The 20,973-nt window shown below is 49.4% G+C and overlaps 1 protein-coding gene across 3 annotated transcripts in view; it reads right to left on the bottom strand.

Annotated features, from left to right (window-relative positions):
- Positions 1 to 17,181, bottom strand: part of REXO1 (RNA exonuclease 1 homolog) — a 42,398-nt gene extending 25,217 nt beyond the window's left edge. The window contains exons 1-2 of one of the 3 annotated variants that reach the window (XM_065659019.1): positions 16,855 to 17,181; positions 1,655 to 3,438 (exon numbers count right to left, since the gene is read on the bottom strand). In XM_065659019.1, coding sequence (XP_065515091.1) covers positions 1,655 to 3,438; positions 16,855 to 17,044 — 1,974 coding nt within the window. In that variant the 5' untranslated portion in view covers positions 17,045 to 17,181. Of the gene's footprint in view, positions 1 to 1,654; positions 3,439 to 5,535; positions 5,628 to 10,624; positions 10,713 to 16,854 lie in introns of those variants that run through there. The other 2 variants (XM_065659020.1, XM_065659021.1) reach the window with 2 other exon arrangements.
- Positions 17,182 to 20,973: the final 3,792 nt, after the last annotated feature.

The following is a 20,973-nucleotide window of genomic DNA, read 5'->3' as shown; positions in this document are numbered from 1 at the left end:
TACCATGCAGTGTCATGGCTCCTGCAGGCTCACCCTGCCCCTCCTTCAGATCAATAATCACAAAATCATAGAATCATAGAACAGTTAGGGTTGGAAAGGACCTCAAGATCATCTAGTTCCAACCCCCCTGCCATGGACAGGGACACCTCTCACTAAACCATCCAACACAAGGCTTCATCCAACCTGGCCTTGAACACCGCCAGTGATGGAGCACTCACAACCTCCCTGGGCAACCGACTCCAGTGTCTCACCACCCTAACAGGAAAGAATTTCCTCCTTATATGGAATGGTTTGCATTGGAAGGGACCTTAAAGCTCCTCCAGCTCCATCCCCTGCCACGGGCAGGGACCCCTTCCACTGGAGCAGCTTGCTCCAAGCCCCTGTGTCCAACCTGGCCTTGAGCACTGCCAGGGATGGGGCAGCCACAGCTTCTCTGGGCACCCTGTGCCAGCGCCTCGGCACCCTCACAGGGAAGAGCTTCTGCCTAAGAGCTCATCTCAGTCTCCCCTCTGGCAGGTTCAAGCCATTCCCCTTGGCCTGTCCCTGCAGGCCCTTGTCCCAAGCCCCTCTCCAGGTTCCCTGCAGCCCCTTTAGGCACTGGAGCTGCTCTCAGGTCTCCCCTTCAGGAGCCTTCTCTTCTCCAGGCTGTCCCAGCCCAGCTCTCTCAGCCTGGCTCCAGAGCAGAGCTGCTCCAGCCCTCGCAGCATCTCCATGGCCTCCTCTGGACTCACTCCCAACAGCTCCATGTCCCTCTTGTGCTGCTGCCCCAGAGCTGGATGCAGGACTGCAGAGGGGGTCTCCCCAGAGCACAGCAGAGGGGGAGAATCCCCTCCCTTGACCTGCAGCTCATACTCTGGGGATGCAGCCCAGCACACAGCTGGCTTTCTAGCTACAAGTGCACACTGCCAGGTCATGGTGATCTTAAATAATCCCAAAGGGAGTCTTCCTGTGTTTGAAGGGACCTAAACTGGAACACACTGCAAGCCCTGATGGCATCCCAGTACCTCCATTACCTTTTGGATGCAGGATAGCTGCAGCTGAAGCCACTCAGTAATTCCTTGGACAGACACACTCATCCTTTGGTCCCCCCTCTCCCTCAGGACACAGAAAGCACCTGATTTTGTCACCTTGCCTCATTAAACCTCCCAGGTAATACAGCTGACTGGTACAACATGTACAATATGCATTTAAAATAGCAAACAGTTTGGGAAGTCTCCAAAGTGCCAACTAAATTGACACATTACTCTGGTTATTCCTACCACCATGTTCCTTAAACAACAACAAGGCATTGCCCAGATTAGCAAATTTAGCTTTGAAACATCCACAACATATTCTCTGAGGCCTTTTCTCCAACCATCTAGGCTATCATGCTTCTTAGGCCAGATGGAGACAGAAGCAACTGAGGGTTATCCATACAACCTTCCACACAAAAGGTAATGGGATCCTTACATTTTACAGCAGCTTTTAATCCAGCAGGTAAATTCAAGTGCAAACTCTTCAGAGAACTCAGTCATGACAAGGGTGAGATTCTTCCAACAAATGGAGTCTCCCTCCATAGCCCTCTTCAGCTACTTAAGATAAGCAACACCACTGAACTAAACCAGAACCATTTCACGTTCAGAGGTGAGAACCAAGCAACCCAAACCAGCATTACCTGTTTCCCCAGCCTTCCCTTGTCTTCAGTTTTCACATCTGTAGATTCATTAAAAATCCTGAGACACTCTTCCATTGGATCTGATTCAAAGTCCAAGTCTTTCTCAAGGATGGAATAATCAATGTCATCAGATGTTGAGGAAGATGATGACGACTTTGACAACTTAGAGCGTTTCACTTTCTTTGTCCCTTCGTTTTCACTCTCCGAGTCCGAACCACAGTCACCACCATCCGAGTCCGAGCTCACGTCAAGTAACTTGGATGGCAAAGGCCAGCCTTTGTCATCATCATCTCCACTCTCATCACCAAACAGATCAACATGACTCAAACTCTGCTGCTTCTGACCCTTCTTTGGATCTCCTTTTTCTACAGAACTGACCTTTTCTTTCTTTCGCTCCAGTGTCGGAGCCTTGGTCCCTTTCTCTTTGTTTTTATGACCAGAGGTTTCTTTACCATTTTTCGCATCAGCTGCTTTCAGCTTGGAGTCTTTCTTGCTGCTCCCCAGCTTCTCCGTGCTAGAGCCTTTGTTGACACCTTCACTCTTGCTTTTCCCTGAACTACTGCTGCCCAACTTAGATTTTTCTTTCTTAAGTCCATCTGCTTTCTCCAACTTCTGTTTTTCAGGTTTCTTTAAACTCCCATCAGTTTTCCCTTTGACACTTTTCTCTTTGCAGTTTTTCTCATCATTCTTGGGTTTTAATTTTTCTTCTTTTTTGAGCACTTTGTCTTTTTCTGTACTTTTACTTTTCTCCTTCTTACCAAACTCATTTAGCCCAGGTGTGTTACTAACATCTGATTTCCTCCTTTTTGTTTTGTCTTTTGAGTCTTTGTTTTTATGCTCGATCTCCTGGCCGTTCTTACCAGCACACAATTTCCCTGCTTTTGCACTCTTGTCTGATGAGTTTTTAGCAAGGTTTTTCTGTGAACTTGGATGGTCTTCCATGCCATACTGCACTGCTGTTTCTTTGCTATCCTGGGAAGCAAAGTCATCCACCTTGGTGCTCTGCTCTTTGTGGGATAATCCATCACTTGACTCACTTTCAGAACCAGCTTTTGACTGGGAACTAACAGAAGTTGCCTTATATTCCACATCAGCCTCATCCTCAGAGGAAGAGAACCTGGCACACACTTCATCATCATCAAATTCTTCACAGAACCTCTTTCGTGAAGGAGAGTAAGACTCCTCATAATTGGGTACTCTACCCCTTTTGGACCCCTTTGGCTCCTTTGTTGCAGCCTTGCTCAAAAGCCTCGCTGAGTAATTTGAAAGTGGGTCATATTCCAAGTCTGTAGAAGGCTTTGAGTCATCAATCACATATTTACTGTTAGTGACAGTGCTACTGTATTTTTTATTCTGTATTACAGCCTTGGGAACATATTCCAGTGAGCTCCCTTTAGATCGGGAAGCATCCAAAGTGTATTTACTTGACCGGCTAGCAGCAGCCAGAGGAGTAGGGTTGTAGTCTGAGTTATTATTAAAGTTGTAGCTACCTGGATTATACTCTAAGGAGGTAAATGAATCATTCTGTGTCCCACCAGCTGACACAGGTGTATTTGAAATGAGCGAGGAGGCCTCTGAAGCACTCAACTCCTTTGTCGTTTCTAGCAGCTCCTCATACTTCTTCTGTTCTCTCTCCACTTCGTTTTTGACTGCCTCAATGGCTTTGTTGACCAGCTCCAGCTCCAGAATACCGGGTGTCACATCTGTCATGTCAGCCAGAGCACCATCCTCCACCTCCAGCGAGGGCCGGGGCAGCTCGGGGTTGTAGGGATCATAGCCTCGCTCTACGAAAGAGAAAGGAAACAGAAGTTAACGCCAGAAACTGAGGTACATTTTTCTTTGGAGTAAAATTCTTTAAAAAGTCATTTTTTAAGGTCTGCTCTCATCAAAACCCAGTACTGAAAGACACCACCAAAAGCCATGCTCTCAGCACCACAGAACAAATGTTTGATACCTAAAAAGCCACCAGGGAAGTTCTCTGCTCAGCAGCAGGCGTGTGTGGCTAGACTAGATTTTACAAACTACTCCCAGGTCTTAAGGGCTAAAGATCTATTAACAAAGTGCTTTTATTACTCATGGAAAAGCTCCATTAAATTAAATATTCTTCAGGGCACCAAAGAATAATCTTTGTATTAGGACCAAGAGGAGCTGAGTAGGAGCAGAATTATCTGCTTAATTCAGTGAAGCGACCAAGGGAGGAAAGAGGATTCCAGTATGAAAACTGTGGATTAGGTTCTCACTTACTGATGCCAATGCCTAAAGCCCACTGAAAGCTTTCAATACTCCCCAAAGCTCAGGATTTCTCACGGCAGCTGCAAGAAAACCACTCTTATCTTGTCTTATCTGACAAGCTGAGTGCTGCTAGTAAGAAACACACTACAGGTGCAAAGGCAACATGACTCAACCACACAGAACAACCCCCAAAATGGGCAAATTAAACACCCAGAACATTTCTCTGATGTTTGTCTTTTCAGACAAGTCCCTTTGGTGGCCTCTCTTACACTGGCATCTCTAGGACTACGAACAGACGACACACTTTGACCATGCTGCACAGCTCTACAGGAGCTGTTCTGGTGAGTGCTGGACCACCCTACAGAACTATATGGAAATGGCAAAGCAACCTGTCCAAAGGACAGCTTACAACTGGAGAGTCCATCAGAGCTCATCTTGAAACATTCATCTTGAAAAGGGCATGTGAGCAGTTGTCACAAGTTGTCACAAACACACTCAACTTGCTGCCATGTTATCCCAAACTCTCCCACCTTCCCAACTCCTGGTGAAAAGGGAAAAGGACGTCATTTGTGCACGTGCAGTGACATAGGACAGGCAGGAACGTACTTCCACTTTGACAAATTAAATTAGTAACATAGGAACTCAGCATTTAGCAAGGCAAGAGAAGTGAGAGGTGAGTTAATAGCTCCTCTTTGATTTGGAACAGATTTCAACCCTTGTTTTATCATAGTGTCTCTGAATGTTGCTTTGCCAGAGGGACTTCTTGTTCTTTGCTAGCCCAGTAGCAGTAAAACTGGCTTTCCAGCTTAAGTATGCAGAAGAACAAGACAATAAGCAGAGAGATGAAAGATGGGAAAAAAACCCAACCTGCAAGGTCTAAGAAGGATGACAGAACTCTTGCAACAGCCAGAAACAAAGTGTTTACAGGGGCTGTTTCTACCCCTCTCACATGACTGAGGTTTTACTTGGGTTGGGGGCTTTTTTGAGAGGATCCATGACTGCACAGCTCCCTTGGTAATACGAAAAGAACCCACCTCACAGCTGGCAGAGCCAGCCTCCAAGGAAGCAGCGTAATAAAAGACTGGATTAAAATAAAGGCAACAGCTTCATAAAATACTTTTTAGCCCCTTGGGTTTGCAAAGATTTTTTGCCAAACCAATTAGCTGCTGATTGAGCAGGGACCCTGAGCAATCGCAGCCTGATGGCACCAGCTTCCAAAGGACAGTCTGAGCTGTGCCCAGAACCAGAAACATGGGAAAAAAGGAACAAGGTGATGTAATTCTATAACTACCTCCCCCTCCACCTATTGCAAAGTGATTTACAACCAAGCCACAAAAAGCATATTCAGAACTTAACGTCTACTCATCCCCATTACACCCAGTACAGCTGACACATCGGGGGAGAGAGGCAGGAGGTGGCAAACCAGAGGATCTCAGTGGATGGTGAACACCAGACAGGTTGATATTCAGAGCCCAGTTAGAAAAAGAAACGATGAAGAAATGCAGGTAACAGGGGAAAAAGGCCTAGATGCAAACAGCAGCACCATCAAGGCTAGTGTATGTAAATAGGTTATCAGAACAATTAGGTGTAAATATTAGCCTAAGAGATGATAAAGAACAGCCCTCCATACCCACCACCTCATTCCTTACCCCTTTGTGGCACATAACTCCATAGTGGTAGAGAAGGCAGTGCAGTGAAGACTGGAGGAGTCAGCTATTACCCTCTAACTCAAGATGGAGACCTAAAATTTAGCACAAGCATTATTAAGGGAAGAGCCGAAAGCCTGGAACTGTGCGCAGAGACAAGTATTAGGTGGCCTGTAAAGAAACAGAGGCAAGAGTCTGGATCTAAAGACTTACAAAATAAAAAGCCAAACGCTCCCACACTAAAACTAACCAGAAAAACCCAACCCAAACTACATAAAAGACATCTTGTCCACATAGAAAAGCAAACTATTTTAAATCTATCGGGATACAGAGAAAATAGTGATAACCTAAGCACAGAAGCACAGACCTAGCGTCTGATGCTCTGAAGCTCAGTTGTAGTAGAAAACTAATTGCACATTTCCTTTCAATGGAATGACCAGATATAAAAATACATTAGAATCTCTGAGAATGCCAGCAGGCTTTGAGACACTGGCATGAAAGAAAAAGCTCTTTTGTAGGCGTGTAGAGGCCTGATGGATTACCCACCCCCGCTGATCAAAGGCTACCTTTCCCATGAAAGCCACTTGTGTAAGTGGGCTCCATGACACTCATCAGGGCTGTCACCTTTGGCTATGATACATTTACAGGTAATGTAATGGAAACACAACCAGAAGGGGGGTTTATTTAAATACACACACACATATATATAGGGAGAGCCATAGACATACAAGTCTCCAAAGCCAGAGAAATCAAATACGCTGTCTGAAACCAGGCCACCTTTTCTAATGCCTAATTGTACTCCCAGGAAGCTAGGAGAGGAAATGAAATGAAAGGATCTCTGGGTAACTGAGCCCAGTGCTATGCGGGCAGGGACCCAGCTACACCCCACACCCCTTCTTACAACCTGGATACAAGAGTCAAAAAAGCTTCAGCTTCTGCATTTATTCCTCTCCATTTCAAACACTACTACAAATACCCATGGTGTAAAACAAGCTATTCTGATAGACAAGGTGTCTGTGGTACTTCTGCTGAAGCAGGAAGAGAGGCGCCATGTAGTGAAATAACTTTGGGGATGGATGTAAAATTGAGTCTACGCTGTCCTTTGAGAATCACAAGATAAGACTTGAGATGACAACTCCTTATAGGATTGTGAACGAAACTGCTATCAGGACACTTTAAAATACAACCTCTTTTAACATATTAATGTACCTCAGACATATGAAATAGTCCTTCTGAGACCCAAAAAAGTGAAGTTAACATCAACACTATACAGAACAAGTGATTAATAATTTACAAAGAACTTCACTGAACAATTTATTTCACCTAGAACTACTTTAGAATACACCAAAATGAACTGCACTTAAATGAGCCATTTCAGCCCAAACTACAGAGAATCATAAATCAAGATTCTTCCAAAAATTAAGGTTGATTGGGGCTTTTTTTTCCTGGTTACGGTCCTGTTGGTTCTGGAAAATGAGGCCTCAGTTCTGAGGTGGAGCTGTTTTATTACAGCTTCTACAAGCTGACAACTCCTTGCTGTACACTGGTCCTTCTAGTTTGTGCAACAGGGAAAGGCAGTAAACAAAGGCTGACATCAAAGGAATAATGGCAGTCCAAGGTCACCTGTTTGATGTTCAAACTTACTTCACAGTGAATCATTCTGGAGAAAAAGATGTCCTTTTTTCTTCTCCAAGCACCCTACCAGAACACATATTTCATATGTTTTAAATACAGAAAAGCCTGAACGTGTGACGGGTACTGGTTGCGGGTTCTGGAAGAGGAGTCAAGCTCTTGCACGGGGGCCATGGATGACAACTGCCTTGCTTCCAGATGTAACAGAGGGGCTAAGGAGCAGTGGCTGCTGCTAAACAAAAGGGAAGCAAACATGGGATACTCTCACACTTACAGCAATGAGGATCTCAGAACAGGAGGGTTTGCTGGCCATGCTGCAGTGGCACCAGAACAAGCCAAAAGGATACGGAACACTTCAAGCCCTGTCATCACTGAAGCCACCCATTCTCCTGGGTCACCTGGAGCTGGCAACAAAAGATCCATTCCCTGGGAGAAGGGGAAGGTGAAAGCTGTTGGGAGACCTCTTTGGAGAAAAGAAAAGCATTTTTACGTGAATGTCACCAGAGCAGCTCTGTTAGCTTAACAGCCTGCTGTGTTTGCAGTGCCAGCACTTAGCAAATGGACCTTTGTGATTACAGAAAAATTAGCACTGGAAAATTATTTTAAGCTTTTTATTTAATGCACTGCAGAAGAGATGGCGGCTTCAAGAACAAACTGTTTCAGCCAGGCTTCACCAGGAGGCCAAGTCCTGCTACTCTCCAGAAGGAAAGAGCACAAAAGGAATGGCAGTTCTGGGTACAGACCTCATCCGAGAGCACCCAAAGCAAGTTTCCAACAAATCATTTCACAATAAGATCCAACCGCTTGGAAATAATTCACACTGAGATTTAAAATAGTACATTTCAAATAATTATCCAGAGTAAATGGGTTAGGAGGGCAGGTAAGAGGAGCTGAGAGAAATGTTTCACCTTTAAAAAGAACCCTAGTCCTAATGATTTACTTTTTTTTTTTGCTCCTTCTTTCTCTTTTAAATAGTAAATTTAATTACGAAAAATTCAGTATAAAAAGCATTGATAACCTGGTAGTGATCTAAGAGCATGAGGGAAGCGAGGTTTGAGAGGTATTACAGCCACTCTAGTCCAAGCTGGCCTCTCCTGATGCTCCCAGGATCCATTTCACAGAACTCCAGCCTTGGTTGGGTTGGAAGGGACCTTAAAGCTCATCCAATGCCACGGGCAGGGACCCCTTCCACTGGAGCAGCTTGCTCCAAGCCCCTGTGTCCAACCTGGCCTTGAGCACTGCCAGGGATGGGGCAGCCACAGCTTCTCTGGGCACCCTGTGCCAGCGCCTCAGCACCCTCCCAGGGAAGAGCTTCTGCCTAAGAGCTCATCTCAGTCTCCCCTCAGGCAGGTTCAAGCCATTCCCCTTGGCCTGTCCCTACAGGCCCTTGTCCAAAGCCCCTCTCCAGGTTTCCTGCAGCCCCTTTAGGCACTGGAGCTGCTCTAAGGTCTCCCCTTAAGGAGCCTTCCCTTCTACAGGCTGAACCAGCCCAACGTCTGTTACTCCATGAGAGGTATCTGATGCCAGAGCAACAAAGTACATCGTGAACCAACACAGTCATTTCTTCAGTGGAAAAAAAGAAGCAAATATGAGAAAAGAAAGTCTTATATTAGCAAGGCTGAAAAAGGTTTGAACAGTCATCCATCACACTGTGGTATTTTTAAACCTGCTGTGATAAAGCCTGCTTTAGGTCAGGGTATGGTTTCACCAGGTGCTGTTGGCCAATGTAAGTGCTCAGTGCCACCAAAGGGCTGTCTCTGTGGGCTGAACGGGTTGACCAGGGGGTTCTCCAGCTAGTGCCACAACCAGCACAGGGAGGGGTGGGTCACGCCAAGGGACAAGAGCAGCCAGACACCATCCTTGTATGAGCCATAAGCTATTTGCTCAGCTCAGCCTCCCAGGACCGTTGACACGCTGTGGCCAGAGAGGAGACACGGACCTGCCTGAGTGCTTCAATCCAGCTTCAGCATGGGCCATGTCTCTCCCAAGCAGGCAGCACTACCAGGGAACGACTCAGGTAGGAGAACGTCAGGGCACACCTCTCAAAGCAGCTCAGACAGCAACACCTCCAATTTCAGTCAGGAAAACACAACTTTGCCCATTTTTGTCTCTGGCATGGCAGAAGAGAGATCTAGACGTCCCCCAAGCCTAGTGAACATGGTGGCTTCACCCTCTCGATAGCCTCACAGATAGTCCTGGAGGAGAGCTGGGACCACCGCAGCTCCACAAAGCAACACCAGTTAAATACAAGGCTGCAAAAGCCAGAACATGATGGTCAGGCCTATGCAAAAGCCATCATTTACATTCCTGCATGGCCACAGTGATGTATGGTCACACAACGCTGGTGCTAACACAACAGTGGGAGGCAAAGAACATCAGAGGCACGTCACAAGTGGTGTCACCATTTCAATCTGGATACTCAATGTTTGGATTCTTTGGAGATTTTTCCACTCCCTCTCTCATTTTAGCTTTAAAGTTACTCCTCAATATGTAAGAAAAGGTGAAAGTCTGGGAAAAAAAAAGCATAACAAGGGATTTATTTTTTCTGTTTCTGGGAAAAAGGTCAGAAAATACTTCCCTATCTCCAGTAAAAGTGCCAGGTAACACTAAGGATTTACTCCAAGACTTAGTTACCAGAGCAAGTCATCTTTGCAAAGAAGCACAATGAAAAGAAAAGAAGTATTTCAAGTATCCTGGTGTCTTCTTTTCCCTCTGTTCAACTCCACCTTAAGAACTTCCTTTGCCCAGCGTGGTCACAAGCAGTAACACTTCACCTCACCCACCAGTCCCCTCATTTCAGCCGCCTTCTGGCTCACTCAAGATAAGTTATCTTCGCAACACCTGACTTTTTTCTTTCATTATTTTGGGTGAAGAATTCCCATTCAAGTTTAAAAAAAACCCCAAAACTACAGTATTTCAATACAGTCAAACTAGACACTTTTAAAAACAATATTCAAAACTAAAAAAAAAAAAAAGCACTTTTCAAGCCCTATTCCATTTAAGAAACTTCAGCTGTGACTTATGACGGGCTAGAACCAAAACTTACACAGCCTTTAAAACTTGCCCAGCTTTAGTTAATTCAAAAGCTGGAATTAACACTTCCACAACTCCTTTACGACTCGGCCACCTGCAGCTCCGGACTCTTGAGCAACAAACCCAACACACTGCCTGCTCCTCGGCACAGATCCTCTCGTTCATAAAACGGCTGTGTTCCACAGGGCGATGAAAATCCTGGTGCAACAAAACCCTCCCAAAGCAGAGCTGAGTTTTTTGCATCCTCCCTCTACTTCAGAGGAAGATGCAAGCCTGAGGACCAAGGTCTCACATTAAATGAATGGCTAACACGTGAAAACCTCTCTGAAGAAGGCCCTTCTCTTGCAGTTGCTTCTTCACATCCTGCAACCCATGCAAAAAAACACAAGTTCACTCCACAGTTAAGTCAAAAACTTCAAAGAATTACCTGAGCTCCCCGTGGTTAATAAATACTGCAGATATTTGTTCATGCTGTACTTGAGGCTTTTAATACCTGCTTGGTGCTGCTAAGACACTCCGGCAAAGGCTTCTGGCACAACCCCGCTGACCATGTGCTGACAAAGCACTCTCTGGGCTGCAGAGATAATTAGGGCAGGACTTCCCAAGCCAAAGTCCCGCCTTCACCCTCATTTACTCCCAAATGGGACTGGGTTTTACTCGAGTGTCTGCAGGGGTTTCTGGACTGTTTGATTCCTTCACAGCACTACTACGATCAGTTTGGGGGATCTTTTGATCTCACTTTCCCAACCGTACGCTTTGATTTTGACTTGATGTGAGCAACACAAGCTGGCACACGCAATCGTCTCCCAAAGAATGATCCCCAGGGTCCTGCTATGAGATCTCATTGAGCCCACAAAGCAACACACTTCCCAGCCAGAGCCCAACACTATTCCACGTCTCCAGCCCCACATTCCATGCTCAGTCCCAGCAGGGAAGGAGGCTGCAGGGCAGGGAGATGACCCGACCTGGCCCTGCCTGTCAGTGCCTGCCTGAGCAAGCGCTGCTGCCTTGCTGGTACTGGGTGAGCCGCCACACTGGGCTTGCACCTCTCATCCACCTCACCCAGCATCGGGAACGTGGCTTGGGAAACCCTGGACCAATGAGTTGTGATTTCCACTTCCTCAGCGCTAACGCAGCCCTGCAGTGTTTGATTAGAGGAGGAAAGGAGGGCTACAAAGATGATCAAGAGGCTGGAGCAGCTCTGCTCTGGGGCCAGGCTGAGAGAGCTGGGCTGGGGCAGCCTGGAGAAAGCTCCTTCTTAATGGGAGACCTTAGAGCAGCTCCAGTGCCTAAAGGGGCTACAGGAAACCTGGAGAGGGGCTTTGGACAAGGGCCTGTAGGGACAGGCCAAGGGGAATGGCTTGAACCTGCCTGAGGGGAGACTGAGATGAGCTCTTAGGCAGAAGCTCTTCCCTGTGAGGGTGCTGAGGCGCTGGCACAGGGTGCCCAGAGAAGCTGTGGCTGCCCCATCCCTGGCAGTGCTCAAGGCTAGGTTGGACACAGGGGCTTGGAGCAAGCTGCTCCAGTGGAAGGGGTCCCTGCCCGTGGCAGGGGTTGGAGCTGGAGGAGCTTTAAGGTCCTTTTCAACATAAACCAAGCTGGGATTCAACAATTCTATGAAAAATCAGAGGAAGTATTTAAACGTCAGGTAAGGCATTCCACACTGGAGAGAGAAATCCCATCAGAGGAGACAAAGGGCTCCTGTGGCAGGCAGAGAGCAGGCAGCTCACACACACTGGCAAAACTGCAGCACCTTCAACACCCACGCAGGTCACTGCACCTTTAGCCTTCAAAATCCTCACGGCTTGACAGAGATTTGCTCCCCGCTCCTGCTTTTCACACGTCTGTAACCAGAGCAAGGAGCCACACGCAAGCTCAGGACCAAGTCTCCCCACTTGCAGAAAGACCAGAACTCGGCAGTGCCCCATCAGCCCACTCTGAAATCCCAACACACAGAGCAGCTGCAGCTGAGCACCCACAGGAAACCTGCCACCACTGACAGGTTACGTGACCAGAAATCCCCGACCACTGGAAAGCCACCACACTGAGGGTCATGAGGAGGCATGGCCAGACCTTACCATCACATGGGGTTTCTGTTCTTCATTTCAGAACTCAGTAAGAAAAAAAACCGTCCACTGGTAACATTTTGGTCATTCCTGGCCTAAAAAAGCAATTGGGGGGGTGGGGAAGCAGTATGAACAATGCCCCCACATGCTACAGTACCCAACACTCAGCCACCCCATTTCCTCTCCCATAATGAAGGCAGTTAAGAAATTTCCATCTCATTCCATTTCCCTGTGGCAAATACAGCAATAAAAGCTCTTTCCTACAAGAAGCTCAAGAAGGAAAATGCATCTGTAAAGGCTTTCTTTCTCCTCCTTTCTACACACGGTGTGAACCTGCACTGCAATGTAAGTAATGTAAAGGCAATCCCAGACAACGCAGAGAGGCTGCTCCCACCAAACATGGCAGAGTTTAATGTGCAACCCCTCAGTAATGTGCTGTACTGGGAACCTGACCAGTGAAGAAGACAACAGCCTTGATCCCGTGGTGACACATGGGCCGAGAAGGATTAAATCTGGGGTTTAGCATTTACAGAGCCTCTTTAGGTTTTACCAAATATCATTTGGAACAGCATTTTAGGTACGCATCAGAGCTACCCCACATGGTTGTTTTTCGAATGAAGACTCTGAGGAAGAGAGAAGCAAAGTGTCCTCCTACATCAGCGACAGGATCAGCAGAGTTAAAGCTGGGGAGATAAACCTAAGGATTTCTCTGCAACTGACCTGGGCCAACAGGAGCCAAAGTGTTGCAGCAGCTTACCTGTGGGCTGGGGAGTGAAAATCACAGGGTACCAAACAAACCCATCCAGACACCTTTCAAAGATGCCATCAGCAAAGCCTTGCCCACCCAAATAGAAAATCCACACAGCAAGAAAACTGCTCCACCACCTCTGACCGTACCGGAAAAACACCTAGCAACTACCAATACACACCAGTCTTAAGTATTTCGAGCTGGATGCCAAAAGCTTTGCTCTTCCCAGCTCATGCTGACACAAGGATCAGAGCAGACAAAGAGGAACTTGGACCTCTCGACCTGGATGCAGCTTTTGGCTCCGGACTGAAAAAAACATCCACCTCCTATGCGTCTCCTGACAGCTACCATCAAACCAAAGAGCTGGTTTCCTTAAGATATTTATGAAGAGACGTATTATGCTTCTTTTATGTCTTTCAGCATACTCAGGACCTAGACTTTAAAGAGAGCCCTATTTTTCTCCTCTACAGCTCTTAAAGAGATGCTTTTAGGACCGAAGGCAGTTCTTCCCTCCTACTTACACAGCATGCTTTCAAAGCACTTCACACACATTCAATAATCTTTTCATCCTGCTCTGAAGCAGGTGGGGTTTAGTCATTTTGTAGCTGGAAAAAGCACTTCAGCCAAGTCAGGATTAGAATTTGCGATCGCCAGATTCCCAGTCCTCCACAGACTCACACCCCACTTCCCAGCCCACCAACACTGCTGTGGAGATAGGGATGCATGCTGCCATCCCAGCACCTTCCTCAGTTTTCAGCCAGCCCTGGATTTCCACAAGCCTCCAGGGAGTCACAGTCTTTTACCATGCAGGCAGATACCTGCAGTAAAGACAAGGGAATAGATATCCAGTATCATATATTCCAGCACTCAGAAATGTGCCCTATCCCATCGGCTCCCTCCTCACCTGACAAGTTTGTATGTACTGAGCTGCTTTCAGAGAAGAAGAAAAGGGAATGCTGCAATATGCGAACAGCAGCAGGCAGGGGGGGAACTCAGTCCTGCTGCTGCTGCTGATGTAACAAGCATGGAGGCCTCTTCACCACTATCTTCCAGTGGCTGGGACCATAAGAGCACTGTCTGAAACATAAGGATCATTTATTACGAACATCTGAACAGTACACTCTTCAGCAAGTCTGGAATGAGGGGTGGGGGGAACAAAGAAAAGGGGAACAGTGCTATGTCCCAATAATTCCTCTTTTCACCTCCTCTCTGCTCCATCTGGCATGCATCCACAGCCTCCTCCCACCACAGCCTGGCAAGGCCAGCTCCACTCCTCAGCTTTCAAAAGTTACTTTCAAGGCTACAGAAGAGCTACTAAGAGTTTTGGGGTTACTGCCAGTGCTACAGTGATCCTTAAACATCAAAGTCAACATCAGCCTCGAATCAATATGCTTAGAAGGCTGGTTCTTTAGATGTTATCCTTTTTTCTAAGCACTGTACCAGAAAACTACAACTCTCAGTGTAGATACCCACCTGCTTTGGCAAAAAAAGTTATGTTTTCGAAGCTTATTTCTTGAGTGACACGTTTAAATAGGTCAAATATGCCCAAGTGCACTGTTACAAGGCTACTTTGAAACAAGACAGGCTTCTGTTGGCTTAGAACCTGCTCTCAAGAAGATGGATGCCTGATTGCCAGCTAAACTACTACACCCTCTAGTGTAAATCTTAAATACATCCTTCCAGGCTAGATGAGCTTCAGACAGACAGAGGAAAAGACAGGAGCCCTCTGACCTGAACCCTTCAGTTGAAGCAAAGCCATAGCACTGCTTATAAAATAACTGCCAAGGCCTCTTCTGCTCCTATAGAAATGAGGCCCCTTTCGCAAGGCCAGCAGAGTCCTTCCTAAAAGGCAGCACTCTGCAGCAGCTTCCATTTCTCAATCAAAACCAACACAGCAAAAATGGCTCAAATCCGACACTGAGCAGAGGCAGAACTTATGGATCCCTGTTTATGACAGCTGTGTCATACATTAGAGGCCAAGAGTTTGGGAAAGGGGGCAGGAAGAGGCACAGAGCCGGTGGTGGGATGTGGGAGGCAGCAGGGCTGGAAGTTAAGCCTCATGATCCCGTTTCTTTCACAAGTGGCAGACATTTCTACACAGGAAAACTAAGCCACGCTCTAGCTTTTGTTTTTCAAAAGCCAGAGCTTCTCCTAGAGCCCTAACACCGCAATTAAAACACTCTCACTCCCCAGACCACCAGTTCTCCTGAGTCACTAACATCCAAGCCAGGCCTAACAAGACATTGAGACGGTTTCCTTCTCGCCATTCACACTCAACTCTTGCATTAACACTTTTCAGATGGTATTAGAAACTGCACACACTTTCCAGGTGCATCAGGAGGTTTTACTGAAGACCAACCTTCACTTCCCCATTTCAAAAATCAAAACCAGCACCCGTTCTTATTTAGTACAGCAGCATCTGTTTCAGACCAAAATGAGCAAGTCTGGTTTCAAAACTGACTCTTTATAGGTATTTAAAGAGAAACAGGAACAGTAAACCAAAAGAGGATTGTATAAAGCACCTACAGAACTTCCTGAAGGGTCATAGGGACCTTTTCAAAGGCAAAAGAACACTGAAAGAGGCGAAATCTTTTGTCTTTCTAACATGACATCCCTCCGCCTGTGACAGGCCTCACTAAGCTTCCCTTATTTTAAACTAAACCACAGTTGTGGTAAGTTGACCTGGTAACCAGGAGCCACTAAGAATTACTCATCTCCCAAACTTCTGGATAACCCAAAGTTAAGCAAACACTAAAAAAAAAAACCCCACAAGTTCTGCTTTATTTTGACAACTTCTGCTTCAGGTTGGTAGAGACCATGCACACCAGCAAGAACACCTGCTGAAATAACAAAGTGTTGACAAAAAGAAAGCAAGCAGCATTCTTCTAGGGAAAGAATAAAAGCTTTTCTCTCCAAATAAAATAAAGAGCTCAGTAAATAATGTAAGTAAAACAACAAGAGTTGCTGGAAGAACTGAGGAGAACGATAGCTCAGTAGCTCTTTGGTAGCCAAGCTTCAAGAAGCCTGGCAGCACTCCATGCCTCAATCCAGTCCTCACAAGGAGGGGCTCCAGCTCACCACAGCCTCCCAAGGCAACCCACCAGGACTGGGCTAGAAAACCCATTTCCTCCAGCTCTCCAAATCCATGCACCTCCTGAAGGGATGTGACAGCACAGTTATTGTCAGCAGTGGTTTAACAAGGCACAATGACACCTCATTGCCACGTGAGCCAGGTTGCCTGAAGGGACAAAGAAAGGGACCAGAACAGAGCTGCACTCCTGCAGCCTCCATCCTGGTGACAGACAGGCTGTCCTCAGGCAAGCGGGTACTTTGTAAAGCTGCTCATCACCCCCCCTGTGTCAGAAAGCAACTGCAGGATCCCACCGATGATGAGGCGCAGGAGACACCCATCTCTCTCACACCAAATGGGGCTAAAAAAGCCCCTTCAGACCCTTCTCCAGATGCAACAAGAGGTGACAACCAAGGGCCCAGAGCACGTGCAGGGCTGAGCACAGGCAAACGCAAGAGCTCAGGGGCAAGGGGGGCCCACCTGGGTGATGCGGATACACCGCACTCGAGAGGGGCTTGAGGGGGAAACACGAGGGCCGCGGGGGCAGGTGGGATTTAGAGGAGTCAGAGGCAGATTCAGGCCCTGAAGAACGGGCGGGCGTGAGGAGGAGGAAGGACACGGCCCTGCCCTTGCCAGCGGAGGACACGCTGCTGCTGCGGGGTAGGGACTGGGTGGGGAGCGGCGCAGGGCCGGGACCAACCCCAGTCCGAGCAGGGAGAACGGGCGGAGGGGAAGGAGGTGCCGCGGCCCAGGGAGCCGGGCCGGGGCCGTACCTGCGCCGTGACCGACTGCGAGCCCCGGGACGGGGCCGCCGGAGGCTCCGCACCGCGCCGCCGCCGCCGCCGCCACCGGGGGGTGCCGGAAGTGGCAGTAGGGCCGGCGGCAGGGTGGGCCCCCGCCCGGCCCGCCGGCGGTGAGGAACGGGCAGTCGATGCCGCGGAAGTAGCCTGTGGATCTCAGCATCCCGCCGGCTGCGGGGCGGGGCGCGGGGCCGGGGCTGGAGGAGGAGCGGGCGGCGACAACGCGCTCCCACCTCACACCGCCGGTACCGGCCCCGCCGCCATCTTGGAACTGCCAGGCCCAGCAGCAAGGCCCCCGCGACGCCGCTGCCCGCACAGGGCTGCCCGCAGCGCGCCTGAGCGCGGCGAGGGGCGGGGCCACGGGACAGGGCGGGGCGAGGGGAAGCGGCCAGAGCCTGGGGCGATGATGGCGGCCGCGGGGTGGCGGTGGTGCTGAGGGGACGCGGAGGGAGGGTGGCTCGCTTGTGGGGTGGCCAGTGCCAGCCTCATGGAGCTCGGCCAAGCCAAGTGCAAGGCCCTAGAGATGGGTCGGGGCACAGCAGGCACAGCTGCAGGTGGGGCGGAGAAGAGGTTCAGAGCAGCCTGAGGAGAAGGACTTGGCGTTGGGTGGTGAGAAACTGCCCATGAGCCGGCTGCAGTGTGCGCTCGCAGCCCCGAAACCGACCGTATCCTGGGCCGCATCCAAAGGAGCGTGAGCAGCAGGGCTTGGTGTGATCCTGCCCCTCTGCTCTGCTCTGCTCTGCGAGACCCCACCTGCAGCGCTGTGTGCGGTGCTGGTGGCCTCAGCACAAGGACATGGAGCTGGTGGAGCAAGGCCAGAGGAGGCCATGAGGATGCTCAGGGGCTGGAGCAGCTCCCGTATGGAGCCAGGCTGGGAACACTGGGGCTGCTCAGCCTGGAGAGGAGAAGCTGCGTGGGGACCTCAGAGCAGCTTCCAGTGTCTGCAAGGATGCTGGAGAGGGACTCCCGAGACGAGGAGGCACAAAAGCACAATGTAATCAGTTCTAAGTAACGTTAAGTTTGATGGCTTTGTAATGGAAAATAACTGCCGTGCCTGGGGGTAGTTGACATAGTTTCAGGTCCTTAGGAGCTTAGTACAAAAAGTGTATGAAAAGCAGAATAGAAACGCCCAGACCTGGGGATGGGGAGTACCTGGGACTAGCAGATGTCCAGGATGGGCGCAGTTAAACTAACTGGGAAGTAGAAGTACAGGATGATTGCTGTGTTTGTGGTGTTAATGAACCCATTAAGCTGGTGTGAACATCTACTGGGGAGTATCCCGGACTAGTATCCCAGGGTGGGCGCAGTTAAACTAAGTAGAAGGTCAGGATGATTGCTGTGTCGGTGATGTTAGTTAAGCTGGTTATGAAGATAGTTGGGAAAAGCAGATGACCCTTAAAGACCGCCATCACGTTGTACGCATGCTGGAAACTTTCTGGAAAAGGATGTAATTCCTGTGTAGCCTCATCTCTAAGGATGGCCTGTATAGCAATAGGGGACACACCTTAGGAGGAGCTATCCCCTGTGTCTCCCGGCGCCGCAATAACAAATAGCTGCTTGTCAGCTTGCAACTCTGTTGGAGAGTCTGTTCCTGGAGTTTTCTCGGAATCACTCTTCATCAGGGACTGCAGCGGTAGGACAAGGGGTGATGGGTTCAGACTGAAACAGGGGAAGTTCAGGTTGGAGACAAGGCAGAAGCTCTTCCCTGTGAGGGTGCTGAGGCGCTGGCACAGGGTGCCCAGAGAAGCTGTGGCTGCCCCATCCCTGGCAGTGCTCAAGGCCAGGTTGGACACAGGGGCTTGGAGCAAGCTGCTCCAGTGGAAGGGGTCCCTGCCCGTGGCAGGGGTTGGAGCTGGAGGAGCTTTAAGGTCCCTTCCAACCCAACCCATTCCCTGATTCCTCCGGCAATCACCGCACCTGTATTTACCACTGGGGAAACTGAGGCACGTGGCAGCAGCAGTTTGATGTGGAGCTGGCTGGGGAGGGTGTCAGGCAGGTGAGAGGCATCTGCAGCTCCTGGGTACCACCTGGCACTGCCTCTACCTTGAGCTTCCAGGGCAGGGAGTCTCCACCTTCAGCAGGCTGGGGAGGACAGTGAGTGAGCCAGCCCTTTGGAGGAGAAATCCCATGATGTGGAACCAGAAAGGGAAGGGGTCATCCGGGAAAGCCTCATCCCTTGTGAAAGGAGAGATGGGAGATAGGGCAGCGCCAGAAGCCAGCTGGATGATGTAGAGAAAGGCACAGAAGGAGCTGTGCTGTGCCCTGAGAGAGGCCAAGGGAAGGGTTACAGAAGCTGTGGTTCGTGGCAAAACCAAAAGACAAACCCCTTTATTTCCATGGCATCACAACAGGGCGATGCTGCTGCCCATTGAGTCCAAGATTTGAGGACGTCAGGAGAGGAACCCACCACAGCACCCGGCCAAAACGCAGGGCAGAGTGAGCAGGACACCGATGCCTGGCGCTGTCAGGTTTGGGACAAGCAGCTGCTGGCTCTGGAACACCAAAAAGCAGGAAGCACAGGAGATGAGCAGCTCCTCCTCGGGAGCCGAAGCAAGGTGCTTTAGTAGGTAGGTACCTGGGGAGGACTTGCACCGTGCATCCCTACACACACTCCTACCTCCCCCAAGGGCTGGAAAAGCAAGAAGCTGTTTTTCCCCCCCAAAAAAAGAAAGCACTTTTATTTCTGTGATGTAAATAAATCTATTTTACATCATTTCAGCCATAGGGAGAGAACTATGCACAGGCACACACTGAATAACAGCATTTGCCTTCCTTATAGTTCTCACCCCGCATTCGCTCAACTCCCAAGCTGGCAAAATAAACCAAAATAATATAAAATAATATAAAATGATATAAACCATTCATTTCTGTGCAGACCTGGAGGACCCCACATGGAAAAACGGCCTGAAATGGGTTCAGGCTTTCACTTCCCCATGCGGGAAGGGCAGCTCCAGCAACTGGAATGCGCACCCAGCTCCCAGTTAGAAGCATTGGAAGTGGTGCCGGGGGTCCTTGCACACACCAGGTGGGGGTCCCCTGAGAACAGAGTCCCCCAAATTCACCCATCCGGGTGGATCTGAGCTGTGACTGATGCTCTGCTCCCCAGCGTGGCTCACATCCAACAGCCAAATGCCCCAGTTTAAGGAGACAGGAGAGGTTTGAGGAGGGGAACAACCTCAGGCAGGGTTGCCACAGGTCCTCACGTGGGACAAAGGGCAGCACAGAGGGATGTGTGCCAGCATCCCTAAGGATGTGAGCATCCCTCAGGAACGAGGCCTGTGCTGGTGGGTGCCCCTCTCCTGGCTGGGGAGAGTCAGTCCCTACATCAGGGCTGCACCCACCACCACCACAGCCCCTTCCTGGGGACCTCACACTGTGATGGGCTTCCCCAGCACACTGGGACTGAACAGAGGATGCAGCCCAGAAACACAGCTCCACACTCGCCACAGGGAATGCTCCTGGCTTGTGCCTCAGGGCAGGAGGACGGATCCAGCCCTGGGGCACCCAGGCCTCTGGGGAGGCCCCAAAACCTTATCCCCACCCCTCAGCCCAGGCCCAGCCACAGACAAAGGGGGTCCCTGCCTCCCCCCCGGCAATTCCCACCCTGTGATAAACCTGCGGCCGGGTGAATTGGGTTGAGGTTTCTGGGGGGAAAAAAGCCGAAAAAGAGGAAACTGGACAGAGATGCTCCTGTAGCAGGAGCCTCCCTCCTTGCAGACGTTCGCCTCTTGCTTGTTTTACATCACTCTATAAAAGCACCTCACAGGGCACATTTCTGCTCCCCTCAGTGGGGGGGTCAGATTTTATCTGCATCCATGTGGGAATTTTCCCATTGTCTTCCTCAGAGCTGCTCCGATGTCCTCATGCCAGCTTGTCTCTTCACAAGGATGGGCCTGTCCCAGTGCTCCTGGTATCCCATCCTGGTACATGATCCTCATGTGTCCTGACATGGCCCATATCCCCCATGGGAGTCCTCCCTGGCCCCGCTGCAGCATCCTGCTCCCTCCCCAGCCCCTCCATTGCCAGGGGTGCTCCATGACACCCCACTTCCCCATCCACATCCCTGGGCAATGGCGTGGTTGCTGCATCCCA

This window comes from Lathamus discolor, chromosome 21 (assembly GCF_037157495.1).
Source record: "Lathamus discolor isolate bLatDis1 chromosome 21, bLatDis1.hap1, whole genome shotgun sequence".
In the NCBI taxonomy this organism is placed as follows: Eukaryota; Metazoa; Chordata; class Aves; order Psittaciformes; family Psittacidae; genus Lathamus; species Lathamus discolor.
This window is presented reverse-complemented; position numbering and strand designations above follow the sequence as displayed.